The sequence below is a fragment of the Nerophis lumbriciformis genome, linkage group LG27 (genome assembly GCF_033978685.3).
Source record: "Nerophis lumbriciformis linkage group LG27, RoL_Nlum_v2.1, whole genome shotgun sequence".
In the NCBI taxonomy this organism is placed as follows: domain Eukaryota; kingdom Metazoa; phylum Chordata; class Actinopteri; order Syngnathiformes; family Syngnathidae; genus Nerophis; species Nerophis lumbriciformis.
Genome location: NC_084574.2, coordinates 30,016 through 49,307, shown reverse-complemented (window position 1 = coordinate 49,307; position 19,292 = coordinate 30,016). Strand labels below are relative to the sequence as shown.

The following is a 19,292-nucleotide window of genomic DNA, read 5'->3' as shown; positions in this document are numbered from 1 at the left end:
TTAGAGCATTAGGGTTAGGGTATGCTCTAAATCTAACCCTGCTTTAGAGCATTAGGGTTAGGGTATGCTCTAAATCTAACCCTGCTTTACAGCATTAGGGTTAGGGTATGCTCTAAATCTAACCCTGCTTTAGAGCATTAGGGTTAGGGTATGCTCTAAATCTAACCCTGCTTTAGAGCATTAGGGTTAGGGTATGCTCTAAATCTAACCCTGCTTTAGAGCATTAGGGTTAGGGTATGCTCTAAATCTAACCCTGCTTTACAGCATTAGGGTTAGGGTATGCTCTAAATCTAACCCTGCTTTAGAGCATTAGGGTTAGGGTATGCTCTAAATCTAACCCTGCTTTACAGCATTAGGGTTAGGGTATGCTCTAAATCTAACCCTGCTTTAGAGCATTAGGATTAGGGTATGCTCTAAATCTAACCCTGCTTTACAGCATTAGGGTTAGGGTATGCTCTAAATCTAACCCTGCTTTAGAGCATCAGGGTTAGGGTATGTTCTAAATCTAACCCTGCTTTACAGCATTAGGGTTAGGGTATGCTCTAAATCTAGCCCTGCTTTAGAGCATTAGGGTTAGGGTATGCTCTAAATCTAACCCTGCTTTACAGCATTAGGGTTAGGGTATGCTCTAAATCTAACCCTGCTTTAGAGCATTAGGGTTAGGGTATGCTCTAAAGCTAGCCCTGCTTTAAAGCATTAGGGTTAGGGTATGCTCTAAATCTAACCCTGCTTTAGAGCATTAGGGTTAGGGTATGCTCTAAAGCAAGCCCTGCTTTAGAGCAATCACACAATTGAAAAAACATGGAAATGTGAAAATTAGCATTTGGGAAAACAAAATTCGCAAGGATTTCCATTGTAAAATCCACATTTACTAAGGTAAACTAGTATATGGGGTTTAGGTATGAGATGAAAAAAGTATAGTTGTCATATTGGTAGTAACCATCGGGTGAAATACCAAAGAGAAGTTTGTTCAGGTTCCCTGAAAATGACTCCAAATCCTTCAAAATGGTGGACTACCATGATTGATTTGAACTTTTATTCATGTTGTTCCTTCCTTTTTGATCCTCCTGTTTCCAATGAAATGATAATAGTACTTTCTTCAATGAACTGACTAATGTGTGTGCTCAACAAAAGCAAATATTAGCTCCAGGTTCAAAACAAATGTTGGCATTGACAGCAGTTTTCCCCCACAAAGTGGCAGAAGCTGCATTTGGTTCTGATAAAAAAACCTGATTGACATTTTCTCTCCAAAATTGCATTTTTTTATATTTAATACATATAAATGCATGCAACTTTAATTGGACACTGCTTGGCTCAAAAGTTCTAGATGTGCAGTGTGACCAAGTCGCTTGCCAGTCGTTCATCTTCCATATATTCAGCTTCAAAAAGATAAAGTTGTGAATCCTCATTTGTCCAAAAATAGTCCTCTTTGTTGTCTGTTACCAAGTCTGCCATGATTAGAAAACACACATGTGTTTGTTTCCGGAATTAGGAACACACCTTTGCTGCCAAAACTTGGAAACTGAAATCAATCAATCGATAAATCAATCAATCAATCAATCAATCAATCAATGTTTATTTATATAGCCCTAAATCACAATGTCTCAAAGGGCTGCACAAGCCACAACACACCGATGAATTAGTTCCAGCAATGATTACAATGATCCAAATATTGTACATATTACATATTGTTATGAAGGTGTCTGTTACTACATTATATATATACTTGCAGTGTGTATATTGTACATATTACATATTGTTATGAAGGTGTCTGTTACTACATTATATATATACTTGCAGTGTGTATATTGTGCATATTACATATTGTTATGAAGGTGTCTGTTACTACATTATATATATACTTGCAGTGTGTATATTGTGCATATTACATATTGTTATGAAGGTGTCTGTTACTACATTATATATATACTTGCAGTGTGTATATTGTACATATTACATATTGTTATGAAGGTGTCTGTTACTACATTATATATATATATACTTGCAGTGTGTATATTGTACATATTACATATTGTTATGAAAGTGTCTGTTACTACATTATATATATACTTGCAGTGTGTATATTGTACATATTACATATTGTTATGAAGGTGTCTGTTACTACATTATATATATATACTTGCAGTGTGTATATTGTAAATAATACATATTGTTATGAAGGTGTCTGTTACTACATTATATATATACTTGCAGTGTGTATATTGTACATATTACATATTGTTATGAAGGTGTCTGTTACTACATTATATATATACTTGCAGTGTGTATATTGTACATATTACATATTGTTATGAAGGTGTCTGTTACTACATTATATATATACTTGCAGTGTGTATATTGTACATATTACATATTGTTATGAAGGTGTCTGTTACTACATTATATATATACTTGCAGTGTGTATATTGTACATATTACATATTGTTATGAAGGTGTCTGTTACTACATTATACATATACTTGCAGTGTGTATATTGTACATATTGTTATGAAGGTGTCTGTTACTACATTATATATATACTTGCAGTGTGTATATTGTACATATTACATATTGTTATGAAGGTGTCTGTTACTACATTATATATATATACTTGCAGTGTGTATATTGTAAATAATACATATTGTTATGAAGGTGTCTGTTACTACATTATATATATACTTGCAGTGTGTATATTGTACATATTACATATTGTTATGAAGGTGTCTGTTACTACATTATATATATACTTGCAGTGTGTATATTGTACATATTACATATTGTTATGAAGGTGTCTGTTACTACATTATATATATACTTGCAGTGTGTATATTGTACATATTACATATTGTTATGAAGGTGTCTGTTACTACATTATATATATACTTGCAGTGTGTATATTGTACATATTACATATTGTTATGAAGGTGTCTGTTACTACATTATATATATACTTGCAGTGTGTATATTGTACATATTACATATTGTTATGAAGGTGTCTGTTACTACATTATATATATACTTGCAGTGTGTATATTGTACATATTGTTATGAAGGTGTCTGTTACTACAGTAATGTTACATCCAGCGTGTCAGACAGAGCCCTGCTTTCGACTCTCAATGACTAATTAGTTTGTGATAGTCACACAACAATTAGATTGTGATAGTCACACAACAATTAGATTGTGATAGTCACACAACAATTAGTTTGTGATAATCACACAACAATGAGTTTGTGATAGTCACACAACAATTAGTTTGTGATAATCACACAACAATGAGTTTGTGATAGTCACACAACAATGAGTTTGTGATAGTCACACAACAATTAGTTTGTGATAGTCACACAACAATTAGTTTGTGATAGTCACACAACAATTAGTTTGTGATAGTCACACAACAATTAGTTTGTGATAGTCACACAACAATGAGTTTGTGATAGTCACACAACAATTAGTTTGTGATAGTCACACAACAATGAGTTTGTGATAGTCACACAACAATGAGTTTGTGATAGTCACACAACAATGAGTTTGTGATAGTCACACAACAATTAGTTTGTGATAGTCACACAACAATTAGTTTGTGATAGTCACACAACAATTAGTTTGTGATAATCACACAACAATTAGTTTGTGATAGTCACACAACAATTAGTTTGTGATAATCACACAACAATGAGTTTGTGATAGTCACACAACAATGAGTTTGTGATAATCACACAACAATGAGTTTGTGATAGTCACACAACAATGAGTTTGTGATAGTCACACAACAATGAGTTTGTGATAGTCACACAACAATGAGTTTGTGATAGTCACACATCAGCTACAACGGTGAAGTTGCATCTTCCAAGCGTTTTTCATGATTTTTAAAATCTTAATAAAAAGAAAGACATTTGTGTTCTTGTCTTTCATAATGATTGTGAACATTTCAAACTAGTGCAGATCCCCTTTAAGTATGCACCTCTTTTAATGGATGCACACCTTTAGTAGATCAAGCCCTCTATGTGTTAGCTGCACTAATGAAAAGGACAACCAGTATGAAAGTTTGATGATGATTATGAGTATTCCCTACAGAGAAGGTGTTCCCATGAAGAAGCACTAATGAAAAGGACAACCAGTATGAAAGTTTGATGATGATTATGAGTGGTGTTCCCATGAAGAAGCACTAATGAAAAGGACAACCAGTATGAAAGTTTGATGATGATTATGAGTGGTGTTCCCATGAAGAAGCACTAATGAAAAGGACAACCAGTATGAAAGTTTGATGATGATAATGAGTGGTGTTCCCATGAAGAAGAGGCCCACTCATGTCCGCTTTACTGGCAACAAGAATAAGAATAAAGCCTGCAGACTTTAGTCCACTTCTTTCCAGTCTGGTAGTTGCTCCATGTTGACTTTAGCTCTGGCAAGTGACTTTTGAAAGAAGTGGAGCAGGACTTGTTACCATGACAACCATGGCACCCAGTCGTCATGCACGCTACAATGCTTAGTGTTGCGTTTTTAGGTTGTGGGCTACTCATGTAGCTTACCACCATCAAGGTGTGAATGAATGATGGGCTCCCAATTTTCTGTGCTTACATCAGGAGGGCCCAAACTCTTTGACTTTGGGGCCACATTGGACTAAAAACATTCGGCCTGGGGCCAAAAGCCAACTGCATGTAAAGTAACAATATATATATATATATATATATATATATATATATATATATATATACACCAATATTTTGGTACCAGTACCAAAATATATTTTGATACTTTTCAATACTTTTCTAAATAAAGGGGAGCACAAAAAATGTAATTATTGTCTTTATTGTAAGAACAAATGTTAGTGTACATGAAACATATGTTTATTATTGTCATTTAGTCCTTAAATAACGTTACTTTTCAGAGGTGGTATAGTACCGAATATGATTCATTAGTATTGCAGTACTATACTAATACTGCTATATAACCCTAATATGTACCTGTATATATATATATACATACAGTATGTGTCTATATATATATATATATATATATATATATATATATATATATATATATATATATATATATATATATATATATATATATATATATATACAGTATATATATATATATATATATATATATATATATATATACAGTATATATATATATATATATATATATATATATATATATATATATATATATATATATTTACATATATCCATCCATCCATTTTCTACCGTTTATTCCCTTCGGGGTCGCGGGGGGTGCTGGAGCCTATCTCAGCTGCATTTGGGCGGAAGGTGGGGTACACCCTGGACAAGTCGCCACCTCATACATATATATAGTTACTTTACATAAAGTAACTATATGTATATGTACATATAGGTACTTTACTATATGTAAAGTAAGTAAATGTACATATATATGTGTGTGTGTGTATATAATATATTGATATAATTAATATATAATTGTAAATTAGGAGTATGTGAAAGTTGGGCTCCTACCTTGTTTACTTCCCTGACGACCTCTAAAGTGTTGTAATCAATCAGAAATATCAAGCTGCTAAAATGGATAAGTGTAGAGGGTGTGTTTTACATTTTCCCATCATGCACTCTAATGGATCTAAATTGGTGTCATTTTGAAATTTGTTATGGTGTTTAAAGGTTTTTCATAATATCCACAGTTCTTTTTTTTTTTTTTTGCACCATGATTAGGGAAGGTGGTTTGTATTATGTCATAAAAGGAAATGCTGAGATGTTATGTCAAGGTACATTCAAGGGTCATTCACCTGATTTACTCACATTGTCCACAAGATGGCAGCAACTCTGTAGAAAGCAGAGAGCACCTGGTGGTATACGGTGGTGGTGCCATGCTTGATGAGACTCCTGACATCACGCGGGCCTATTTAAAGTTTTAAAGTCTGTAGAAAGCAGAGAGCACCTGGTGGTAGGCGGTGGAGCCTTGCTTGATGAGACTCCTGACATCATGCAGGCCTATTTAAAGTTTTAAAGTCTGTAGAAAGCAGAGAGCACCTGGTGGTAGGCGGTGGAGCCTTGCTTGATGAGACTCCTGACATCATGCAGGCCTATTTAAAGTTTTAAAGTCTGTAGAAAGCAGAGAGCACCTGGTGGTACACGGTGGTGGTGCCATGCTTGATGAGACTCCTGACATCATGCAGGCCTATTTAAAGACGCTGTTGGGCCGCACTTGGCCTGCAAGCCATAGTTTGGACACCCCCGGTTTGGCTATATACATTATTAATAAATGTGTTTTGTTGTTCCAGGCATGAGGGCCTGCATCGTATTCATTTGCCTGCTGGCTGCAACTCTTGCTCTCCAAGTAAGTAGCAAAGTAAGAATCTCTCAAATATTTCCATAGTGACATTTGTAATCCCATGCAGGTGGAAAGTAATCATCATGGAAGACATAGGACTTCCCACAAGGCCAAAGAAAAGGTAAAACCAACTTTTATTCAACTTTAAGAGACTGTTCTTAAACACATTCTGTACATACTCACTTAAAACCCTCCATCCAAAACTTTCCATCCTTTGTAACTGAGCTACTGTGTGGAACTATTTCTCTTGTGGATCATTAAACTTTGTCTAAGTCTAAGTCTAAGTCTAAGTCTACGTCTAAGTCTACGTCTACGTCTAAGTCTAAGTCTAAGTCTAAGTCTAAGTCCAAGTCCAAGTCCAAGTCCAAGTCTAAGTCTAAGTCTACGTCTACGTCTACGTCTACGTCTAAGTCTAAGTCTACGTCTACGTCTACGTCTAAGTCTAGTCTACACTGTAAAAAAAATTCTGTAAAAAAAGGGTAATCTCCTGGCAGCTACGGCTGCCAAACGAAAACCATAAAATGAAAGTAAAACATTGTAAACCAAATAATGATCTAAAACATTAAATTTACAGAAATTTTCATGAAACGTTTTGCGGAAGAATATCGTAAATTTTACAGATTTTTACTAAATTTTGAAGATCAACCACCTTTAATAAAGTGACAATGCAAACAGTTCTGCAGAAAAAGACCTTTATTCTACAGCATGGGTGTCAAACTCTGGCCCGCAGGCCAAATTTGGCCCGCCGTGTAATTTCACTTGGCCCTTAAGGCGATATCAAATGAACACTACAGCTGACACGCCAACGCATTCACCGCTAATTCTAATACTTGACAACCCTCCCGGGAGTCTTCCAAACTTCAGCCAGCCAGTGCGGCTTCTGTACGCACACAACGCATACTTCATCAACAGCCATACAGGTCACACTGAGGGTAGCCGAATAAAAAACTTTAACACTGTTTAATATACACCACACTGTGAATCCACACCAAACAAGAATGACAAACACATTTTGGGAGAACATCCGCACCGTAACACAACATAAACACAACACAACAAATACCTGTACACTAACAATACAATAGTACCACTGTTACTATGACACACACACACACACACACACACACACACACACACACACACACACACACACACACACACACACACACACACACACACACACACACACACACACACACACACACACACACACAGGCCCAATATTCAATTGAATAGACTGCAAAGACAAGATTTTTTATGTTCACTCTATATATATGTACATATATATATATATATATATATATATATATATATATATATATACATATATATATATATATATATATATATATATATATATATATATATATATATATATATATATATATATATATATATATATGTACATATATATGTGTGTGTCTACATGTAAATATATGTATGTATATATAAATTGTTATATCTGGTATACATATATTTGTATATATATATATATTTATATATAAATAAATAAATAAATAAATAAATATATATATATATATATATATATATATATATATATATATATATATATATATATATATATATATATATATAAATGCGGCTTTGTTTGTTTTGACTGTGATTAGTTTTCTAGTCAAGTCGCCATAAAAAAAAGGTGTCCCACAAGAAGTGTGAAATGTTTCTCTTAGTTGACATCAAAAAAGTGTTGAAAAGCTTCAATTTGTAGGCGAATGTCACATCCCTTAACTTTAGGCCAAAATCAACAACTTGTGTAAGACGCATTTCCCGAGGCTCCAGAGAGCAAAATATGTGTAAAGATTATTATTCCATAACATATTTGTGAAGTTGATCTTCTCTCGCTCTAAAGGACATTATCACTGAGGAGGCCCACAAGGCGGACATCTTGCCCACTTTAGGGAGTCCTGAAGAGGGCGGCCTGGACAAAGAAGAGGAGGACGCCAGCTCGGAAAGCGACGGCGAAAGGAAGAGCGACGGGTTTGAGACGGGGAAGGACGAAGGCAAGGCGGTCCTGCTGAGCGAGGAGGAACTGCTCCATCTTCTCACGAAGGAAGAGGAAGAAGCTGAGGAGCAAACAGAAGAAATGATTCAAGCTGAGGGCGTGAAGAAGAAAAGTCATAAGGACCAAGAGTCCTTCAAGCAGGAGGATGTTGCTCTGTTGGACCAGGACCAGGACCAAGGTAGCACAGAGTCCACCATGGCCTCCGACGACGCTGGACCTCCTCTCCAGCTTCTTCTAGGGAAGGTGAAAGTCCACAGCCATGACGTCCAGCCCAAAGTAGGTCCAGAGGAGCTTCATCATCACAACATCACACAACATCAACATCAGGGAGCAGGAGCAGGAGGTCTAGATCTCCACAACTCCTGGAACAAAAGCACAGGTTGGATGAGTGAGGAGAAAGAAGTCTTGGAAGAAGACTCCCAGTTGGATGAGGACAATGGAAATAGGAGGAAAGCCAAGAAGAAGCCAAGAAGAAGAAAACACTCGCCACAAGGGGAGGAAAAAGAAGAGGGAGGACACAACAACAACAACAACAACAACGATAACAACAACAACAACAACAGCAGCACAGTGCAGAAGACCAAGAGGAGACGAGCAGGACAACGGGTATGTCTTCACACTTTTACCATCCCTCATACAATTATGGAAGTGTGCGTATAAAACCCCAAAAATACGCTTGCCCTGATTTTTATCGCCAAATTTGGGGGTGTTGAAATGTCCATGTCAAATATCTCCTGTTAATTAGTAACATGTACATTAGCATGTCGCTAGCACCTTAGTTTGAATGCATTTCTCACAGAAGTTCTTTTAGACCTCATTCAGCAAGAAGACTTCTTGTCCCACACATTTGACATGCAATCTAATTCCTGTATTTTTGCTGATATTGGACTCATATCCCATATCAAAAGTACAACTAAAATTGAGTAAAAGCACTACCGTCACCGGGACAGGTAAAGGTGTTTTTATGTCACCGAGGTGCGTTTGCTATTATTGCTGGAATGAATTGAAATGCTCCAAAGAATGCATCAAAATAATAAATATTATCTGATCAGCAGGTGTTGATCTACAAAATGATCATCAGGGTCTCTAATGAATGAATCAATTGGGGCATTACATTTTGGAATGGAGATCCCCATTACAACATTTTACAAAACATTTTTCAAACTTTTTTGATTTAGTTTTTTTTTTTAATCAAATTTGAATTTGATTTTGTACTAAAACAAATTCATGTGAAATAGGAAGTTACATTAATACATGTATAAGTGCAATTTTATCATCATTTAAAAACATTACTAGCTCAGCTCCAAGTCCTTGTCAAAGTAAAAAAAAAATTTCTGTTGTTTTGTAAGTTTAATAAGAGCCTCCCTCCAGTTCGGGGAAACTTGATTCACAAACTCATTTGCTTCTTGAACAGAGTTCCTGAACAGAAAAATGTGTATGTTGAAGCAAATTTCTTTATAAGAAACAATGAAAATATGCATAATGGGTTCCAGCCCCGACAAAAGTCTGTATTTTAGTGAAAGTTTTTACACTTTATAAAGTGCTATGAAAAACAAACACAACAAGAAGGTGATGGATCAACGACTGTCACACTGTCACTAGCCCCGTGGTGCACTCACACTTTGAAATCACAAAACTCCATAACTTTAGTTGCCAGGTCGCTATAATAATTAGAAATAAAACATAAGATCCACTTTACCTAGTCGGTTAATCTTCTTTGCGTGCAGCTGAAGGAAAGGTGGAGGGAGTAAGGCCGTGTTGACAACGCTGTGGATACATCCTGAAAGTTCCAAATCACATATTGTCCATTGCTTTTTTTTAGCTAGCAAACTGAGAACAAATATTGTAAAAAGGCTTTAAAAACACTTAAAAGTAGCACAGTAGCTTGTTTAGATAAACACCCTGGCTTATCTACACACCTGTGTCAAAATCAAGGGGCCGTATTAAGCCCGCCACATCATTTGAAGTGGTCCGTAAAAGCCTGGAATTAATTTGCATCAATAAAGTTTTCATTGATTGATTGATTGAAACTTTTATTAGTAGATTGCACAGTGAAGTACATATTCTGTACAATTGACCACTCAATGGTAACACCCCAATACGTTTTCAACTTGTTTAAGTCCATGTTAATCAATTCATGGTACAAATATATACTATCATCATAATACAGTCATCACACAAGTTCATCATCAGAGTATATACATTGAATTATTTACAATCCGGGGGGGGGGGGGGGGGGGGGGGGGGGGTTAGGTTTGGTTGATATCAACACTTCAGTCATCAACAATTGCATCATCAGAGAAATGGACGTTGAAACAGTGTAGGACTGACTTGGTAGGATATGGACAGCGAGCAGAGAACATAGTGAGTTCACACAGCATAAGAACAAGTACATACATTAGAAATACATTTGATTATTTACATTTGGTTATTTACAATCCGGGGAGGTGGGATGTGGAAGGGAAGGTGTTAGTCAAGGGTTGAAGTACCATGTCTTTTTTTTTTTTACGACCATTCTTTCCATTTTAAAAGAAAAAAATATATGTACTGCACACATATTTTAAACTTCAAAATTATTTAATATTTAATATACATCATTTTACGGTACAAAACTGGCAGCTCAGTTGCCGGAATTTTACCGTACAAAAACTGTGCAACTGTTTTCTATTTGCAGTAATACAACATAAAAACAACAACGGTAGATTTTACAGTAAAAAAACCAGCAGCTCAGTCGACACAATTTTACTGCAAAAATGAAATAACTGTCATACCGTTTTTCATTTAACAACAACATCATTTTTTGGGTAAAAAACGGGCAGAATTTTACGGTAAACAAACTATGGTACAGTTTTTCTATTTACAGTAATACATTGTAAAAACACCCTAAAAAACTGGCAGCTCCTTTGCCAGAATTTTACTGTAAAAACAGCGGTTCCATTTTTAAGATTTACAGCAATATGCTGTAAAACCACCATTCATTTTTACGGTAAAATTCTGGCAACTGAGCTGCCAGTTTTTTATCGAAAAAAAACCTTACTGATTTTTCAATTTCCAGTAATATGCTGTAAAACCACTGTAACATGTACAGTAAAGTTCTGGCGACGAAGCTGCCAGATTTTTTTTTTTACAGGGCGCAGGTAAAAATATAAACATGATAATCAAATGCATAGGCAAATGTCATCAATAAACCACAGTTCATTTGGAAAAACTCCAATAGCCAGAGATAGGAAAAAGGAGAAATTTTCTAATGCAATAACATTCCTTCATTATTGACTGTTACAAGCAGCCACAACTGCAATGTGGCCCTCAAGGAAACCATTTTGACACCCCTGAGTGACAGCATTCATGGTTGATTGTAGTAAATGTTATTCCAGGTTCAATGGTTATCATCACACGTTTCCTCTCAGCATCACAAGTACGCTTCTGTGGAGCACCTTCCAGGGACATTCTTGGGAACATTTCGGTGAAAATGTGGACTCTGGAGGTTCCACTGTATATATTGTGCGTTCAAAGTCATCTCACATTTAATCCTAACTGCTAAATTTACGGGCAGCACGGTTGTACAGGGGTTAGTGCATGTGCCTCACAATACGAAGGTTCTGAGTTCAATCCCGGGCTCAGGATATTTCTGTGTGGAGTTTGCATGTTCTCCCCGTGACTGCGTGGGTTCTACTCCGGCTTCCTCCCACCTCCAAAGACATGCACCTGGGGATAGGCCCCTCCCACCTCCAAAGACATGCACTGGGGATAGGCCCCTCCCACCTCCAAAGACATGCACCTGGGGATAGGCCCCTCCCACCTCCAAAGACATGCACCTGGGGATAGGCCCCTCCCACCTCCAAAGACATGCACTGGGGATAGGCCCCTCCCACCTCCAAAGACATGCACCTGGGGATAGGCCCCTCCCACCTCCAAAGACATGCACCTGGGGATAGGCCCCTCCCACCTCCAAAGACATGCACCTGGGGATAGGCTGATTGGCAACACTAAATGGTCCCCAGTGTGTGAATGTTGTCTATCTGTGATGAGGTGGTCACTTGTCCAGGGTGTACCCCGCCTTCCGCCCGAATGCAGCTGAGATAGGCTCCAGCACCCCCCGCGAGCCCGAAAGGGACAAGCGGTAGAAAACGGATGGATGGATGCTAAACGTACGATATAAGCGGTGTAGTCACAGGGTCAACCCTTTTCTGCTGCCCTCAAGTGGACAGAATGGTTGTTGCGTGTGCCTTTCGAACTTCAGATGTTTTCATATCCATTGAATTTCCATGCATTTAAAAGTTTTCCCTGTGTTTTTGTCCTGTAGGGCCCTTTAGTAGGTGTGAACCCAGTGCAGATAAGAGCCAAAGTGGATCTCTACCCGAGTGCCAGGCCGTCTCCTCGCCCTGAAGCCCCTCCTGGTTGGTGCCTGTGAAATACAATGGTCACTATATCATCAGTCTCAAATACAATGGTCACTATATCATCAGTCTCATCGGGGAATCTGCTGACTGAGGCATTTTGCTCAAACTTCAGCATGAGCAGAGCCATTCTTGCTTCACGGTCACAAGCAAAACACAGCTTAAGGCGTGAATAATGGAGTTAGTCAGTCAGTGTCCAAGCTGCCAGGCAGATGGAATGCAGGGGGATGATGTGTTGCAGTTGGAATTTACACCCTGCGGAATAACCTGTCATATTACATCCATTGGCTTATTTTTGCTTTGCTTCAGATCTGTGCGATAACTTCCGCTGCAAGCGAGGAAGGACGTGCCAACTGGATGCAGACGAGCAGCCGAGCTGTGTTTGTCAGGAGCCATCACAATGTCCCCGCAGCTTGAACCACTTGGATCCTGTGAGTAGATTAATAATGGAGTTGATGTTCAGTCATTTGCTTCATTTTTCTTTAAAATGAGATAACAGAGATGCCACAAAACGACGGTCATGAAAAATGGCAACTTTCTGGCTTTACAAAACACTCAAATAAATCAAGAACATCAATGGTGGTCGTCTGTATCAGTTTCATTTTTAGATCAAGCAGAGTGACGCAACTATGGAATCACAACACATGGAATCAGCCTGTACATTTCAGGTCTTTGTTCATTAAGGCTGCAGTAAAAAGGAGAGCTGTTGCACCAGGTGGATTGACATGAATCATGGCTCTAACACAAGTGATGTCAAGGAGAGTGTTATCAGACTTCTTCCAGAAAGTAAATCCTCACGCAACATTGCAAAAGATGTTGATTGTTTACAATCAGCTGTGTCTGGACCAAGTACAAACAACATGGGAAGGTGATCAAATGGAAAGGGAAACATTCAAACGTGGAGACAGAAAACTTCAAGCAATATAAAGAGAAAATGCACAGCAAAGAACAGACGAAGAACAAATGGGCAGAAACCGAAATCACCGTCTGTGACTAAACTGTAAGAAAGCCCCTGAAAGAAATGGGATTTAAATACAAAATAAACAAGGTTACTGTGGGCTAAAGAAAAGCAATCGTGGACTATCAGTGACTGGATGAATGTCATATTTGGTGATGAATCCTGAATATGCATTGGGCAAAGTGATGGTGCTGGAACTTTTGTTTGGTGCCGTTCCAATGCGATTTAGGAAGACGACTGCCTGAAGAAAACGTGCACATTTCCACAGTCATTGATGCTATGAGGCTGCATGTCAGGTCATGGCTGCCATTACATCTTCTATACATTTTGTTCTTATTCCATCAATTGAAATGATGTTTGGGGATGATGGCATCATTTTTCAAGATGATAATGCATCTTGCCATAGAGGAAAAACTAAAAACTGTCCTGGAAGAAAGATACACAAGGTCAATGTCTTGGCCTGCAAGTAGTCCGGATCTCAATGCAATCAAAAGTGTGTGTTGGAAATAGAAGAAAATGGTGGATGACAAGACTCCAAACGGCAAAGCTGATCTGACAACAGCAATCAGAGAAAGTTGGAGCAAGATTGATGAAGAGTTGTGTTTGTCACTTGTTAAGTCCATGCCTCAGAGACTGCAAGCTCTTATAAAACAACAAAGTGCTAGTAGTGTTTGTTTGTTTTCCAAGATTCCATAATGTTTTCCTTAGAATCGAGGGATTGATCTAAAAACTTAACTGCTATCAGATTTCTTCATTTCTTTGAATGTTTCTTAAAGCCAGAAAGTTGCCATTTGAAATAACTTTAGTTTTGTATCAAGTTTGTTGTCTGCTCTTTCCTCTTCACAATGAAACAACTGAATGAATGAACAGCCTCCAAGTCTGGTGATTCCATCATTTGTCACCACTAATAAATGTGCTGCAATCAGCACTTTCAGAACAAGGCAGAAGATGACAATAAATGTATTTCCCTGAAGGTTTGTGGGACAGACAACGAGACGTACAACACATCTTGTGAGCTCTTTGCCACTAAATGCAAGCTGGAAGGCACCAAGAGAGGACACAGACTTCATCTGGACTACACAGGACCGTGCAAATGTGAGACGGTACATGAAGGATGCAGCAACTGTGGCATCATCCTCTCTCTTCTGTTTGTCTTTAGTCATCCCTCCATGCGTGGACACCGAGTTGGTCCAGTTCCCGCTAAGAATGAGGGATTGGCTGAAAAATGTGCTGCTGCAGCTCTACGAGCATGACGCCATGTCCCCCGGCTACCTCACGTCCAAGCAACGCTTCAGAGTGGGTTCAAAGGTCTTATAGCCGTGGACCATGTGCAGCTGTTCAACTTTCTGCTTTCTGCACAGGTGAAGAAAATCTTTGAGGACGAGAGGCGACTTCACGCCGGCGATCACTCGGCGGAGCTGCTGGCTCAAGACTTTGAGAAGAACTACAACACGTACATCTACCCGGTTCACTGGCAGTTTGCTCAACTGGACCAGCACCCATCTGACAGGTCCGGTAGAGCTAGTGCTGCAAGGGGTTCTGGGTATTTGTTCTGTTGTGTTATAGTGCGGATGTTCTCCTGAAATGTGTTTGTCATTCTTGTTTGGTGTGGGTTCACAGTGTGGCGCACATTTCTAACAGTGTTAAAGTTGTTTATACGGCCACCCTCAGTGTGACCTGTATGGCTGTTGACCAAGTATTCACTTGTGTGTGTGAAAAGCCGTAGATGTTATGTGACTGGGCCGGCACGCAAAGGCAGTGCCTTTAAGGTTTATTGGTGCTCTGTACTTCTTCCTACGTCCGTGTACACAGCGGCGACATTACATTTTAAAGCAATTATCGGCCGATAATATCGGCAGTCCGATATTATTGGACATCCCTACATAAAAACCTTGGGTAAATGACTCCACCACTTTTTTTTACCTTAAAATTTTTTTTGTAACCCTGAAAATCATTTTTTACCTTGAAAATCATTTTTTTTTACCTTGAAAACATTTTTTTTACCCTGAAAGTCATTTTTTACTTAGAAAATAATTTTCTACCTTGAAAATTTTTTTTTACCTTGAAAATTTTTTTTTTACCTTGAAAATCATTTTTTTTTACCTTGAATCATTTTTTACCTTGAAAATCATTTTTTACCTTGAACATTTTTTTTTACCTTGAAAATTTTTTTTTTACCTTGAAAATCATTTTTTACCTTGAAAAACTTTTTTACTTTGAAAAATCATTTTTTACCTTGAAAGTCATTTTTTTACCTTAAAAATTTTTTTGTAACCCTGAAAATCATTTTTTACCTTGAAAATCATTTTTTACCTTGAAACATGTTTTTACCTTGAAAAAATTTTTTTTACCTTGAAAATCATTTTTTACCTTGAAAACATTTTTTACCTTGAAAATCATTTTTTTACCTTGAAAAATGTTTTACCCTGAACATTTTTTGACCTTGAAAACATTTTTTTTACCCTGAAAATCATTTTTTACCTTGAAAATCATTTTTTACCTTGAAAACATTTTTTTACCTAAAAACATTTTTTGTAACCCTGAAAATCATTTTTTACCTTGAAAATCATTTTTTACCTTGAAAATTTTTTTTACCTTGAAATTTTTTTTTTTACCCTGAAAAGACAGTGCCTTTAAGGTTTATTGGCGCTCTGTACTTCTCCCTACGTCCGTGTACACAGCGGCGACATTACATTTTAAAGCAATTATCGGCCGATAATATCGGCAGTCCGATATTATTGGACATCCCTACATAAAAACCTTGGGTAAATGACTCCACCACTTTTGAGCAGGAGTTTTTGTTGTCATGTTCTTGTTCGCCTCGTAAAGACTTGCATTTTCTCCACACGGGTGGATGCTTGGGCTTCACATGCTGGAATAAGTTTGTTGTGCTGCTGCCTTTTTGAAACAAACTTTGCAGCATGCAGTCATTTCTTGCATGCCTGTTGCCACACATCTAAACCACTTTTCTTTTCTTTGGAACAAATATCTTACAAAACATATAGAAGTCAAATTTATGGATAACATTGATCTATTGCCCCAGGCCTAAAACAAAAAGGAGTCCTCACATTGACAATCCCGTCCGTCTCCTACGCAGACTGTTGTCTCACTCCGAGCTGGCCCCCCTACGTGTCCCTCTGGTGCCCATGGAGCACTGCACCTCTGGCTTCTTCCAGGAGTGTGACGCCGACAAGGACAAGCAGGTGTCCTTTACCGAGTGGACTTCCTGTTTTGGCATCAACAAGAGTAAGATGATAGTAACAAGAACATTTCCCTCATGGCATTGATGTTTGTCTTTTTCTCTCCTCACAGACGATAGTAACAAGAACATTTACCTCATGACATTGATGTTTGTCTTTTTCTCTCCTCACAGATGATAGTAACAAGAACATTTCCCTCATGACATTGATGTTTGTCTTTTTCTCTCCTCACAGATGATAGTAACAAGAAGATTTCCCTCATGGCATTGATGTTTGTCTTTTTCTCTCCTCACAGACGACATTGATGTCAACCTTCTGTTCTAAAGCTTCATTTTGGACAGTGGGGAAGGGGTTCCTACGGCTCCATGCCTGGGCGGATCTCGCTTTTGAAATGCAGTTTGCTGAAATGATGGAAAGCGCCACTCTCCAAAGCAACTGACGCTGTGGTCAAAGTTGGAATTGCCAAAAAACACATATTAAGATTTTTGACACTCTCCTGCCATCTGGCGGCTAAAGCGGATAGGGTACAACCAATTTGTCACATTTCATGTCTCAGTTAAAGGGGCCATGTGAATTCCCTTCTTACTGTCGTTCAACAACTGCACCTACACGCCATTGGAAGTTTTCTATGCACAGAAGAATGACAATTATTCAAAGCATGCACCCCCTGTGCTATCACTTTTCTATTCCAAAACTCCAAATTTCTCCCACAGCTCAATGCGCTCTAAGAATCAGCCACTCTAATTTTGAGGTGTTTAGTCCAATCACCGCAGAATCCAGCCTAGCACATGTCTGTAATATTTGAGCAAGATTGGTTAAAAAACAAAAAGCTCCTATAGTCACTTAGCAACTAAATATCCACAAGTCATTGACCAATTGAGGATATCCATATTGTTTGTATGCTAGCATGTCTTCTGAAGGACTCATTGAGAACGCTATAAAAATGTGAAGAAAAAACAAACAACTTTTGTTCCACTTCCTGTGTGAGTACTTTCATTTCCTCCATTTTATGCCACTGGTCATAGACTGTTTTTCAACTGTTTATTACGCAATCCAAGCTGGGTAAACATTTACAAAGCTAATTAGTGTAGCAGGCTTGATAATAAAGAATGTAATTGCTGTTGAATGTAGCGTCTTACCTTAGTTTGCTGGCTGTATCATTAAACCTGGTGTGGAAAGCAGACTGAGATTCTAATGGTATGTTTTACTTGTGGCTCGAGCCGAATGAAGTCTAAGCAATGCAACAAAAATAGCAATGACAAAGCGCTCTGATTGGGCCACTCTTAGAGGGTTAGGGTTAGCAATATAAACTTTAAAAGTAAAAGTAATGGTATATTCATCATTGTTTTTCTTGTTTTGATTACATGTTTACACTACTTGCCTTCACAGTGCCCTTAGAGTTGTTGTTAGTAACTTGTTCCAAACGTTTGGACTGAGGGGCCGCATTGCGCTTCAAATTTTTGGCCAGGGTGTATGTGAAAATTCAACCCCTACCTTGTTTACTCACGTGACGACCTCAATCAGAAATATCAAGCAGCTAAAATGCGCCAATTATGGATTAGTGTGGAGAGAGTGTTTTGCTTTTCTCCCATCATCCCTTGTAATGGATTTAAATGGGTGTTGTTTGGATTTTTTTATGCTGATTGGACGTTTTTTTTGTAATAACATCCACAAAGTTCAATGAGCAGGATGTGTTATGTGTGACCATGTTTGTTGAATTGTTGTGCTGGTTGAATAGTTTTTTTCTAGTGGATGGGGTCATATAAGTATATGCTGTGACTGACTAGAATTACTTTGGTGTTATCAGATCGCTGACTAATTGTTAAGTATACCAATATACCTCACTCAGCCAAATTGCTTATTGAATGAATGCCATCTCGTGGTTCAAATTGAAAGTAGTAGTTTGGACAGCCCTGTTCTAAATGGTCTGACAAATATCAAATAATACCCAAGCATTTTTCCCCCAAGACAAATCACACAAATCCAATTATTCTGTGACAGACAGACAACAATATGAGCACAAAACACGGTTTACAGTTTTTAATGCTGGCAATCATACTTCTTTGTGTAAAATAACCCCAGTATAGACACAGTAGTGATTTTTGACTTGTTTTCTAATAAATTTCAGCATATTTTGGAACGCCCACTTTTAATTCCAAAATGAGGGTGGGGCCTCCATCAGTCTGCTGATGTCACCAACTGAAGACCGGAAGCAATTTCATGTTGCACACTATATGTTTTGGTAGTATCTTCATCCTGAATGATGGTATTTTCACGCAGAATTTGAAGCAATGATCAACTATGTCTGATGCAGGTTGTAGCAATACAACTAATGAAGGCATACATTTCCAAATGATGGCAATACGACTCCATCCCAGGTTGCCCACCAGCCCCTGGCCAATGTTGC

At 37.9% G+C, this 19,292-nt stretch overlaps 1 protein-coding gene across 3 annotated transcripts in view; it reads left to right on the top strand.

The window, feature by feature from the left end:
- Window positions 1–18,068, top strand: part of LOC133570280 (uncharacterized) — a 41,293-nt gene extending 23,225 nt beyond the window's left edge. For all 3 annotated transcript variants that reach the window (XM_061923121.2, XM_061923122.2, XM_061923123.2), the window contains exons 4-13: window positions 6,258–6,313; window positions 6,375–6,428; window positions 8,178–8,936; window positions 12,634–12,727; window positions 13,037–13,158; window positions 14,660–14,780; window positions 14,845–14,981; window positions 15,047–15,195; window positions 16,783–16,931; window positions 17,181–18,068. In XM_061923121.2, the coding sequence (XP_061779105.2) occupies window positions 6,260–6,313; window positions 6,375–6,428; window positions 8,178–8,936; window positions 12,634–12,727; window positions 13,037–13,158; window positions 14,660–14,780; window positions 14,845–14,981; window positions 15,047–15,195; window positions 16,783–16,931; window positions 17,181–17,209 (1,668 nt within the window). In that variant the 5' untranslated portion in view covers window positions 6,258–6,259 and the 3' untranslated portion in view covers window positions 17,210–18,068. The remainder of the gene's footprint in view (window positions 1–6,257; window positions 6,314–6,374; window positions 6,429–8,177; window positions 8,937–12,633; window positions 12,728–13,036; window positions 13,159–14,659; window positions 14,781–14,844; window positions 14,982–15,046; window positions 15,196–16,782; window positions 16,932–17,180) is intronic.
- Window positions 18,069–19,292: the final 1,224 nt, after the last annotated feature.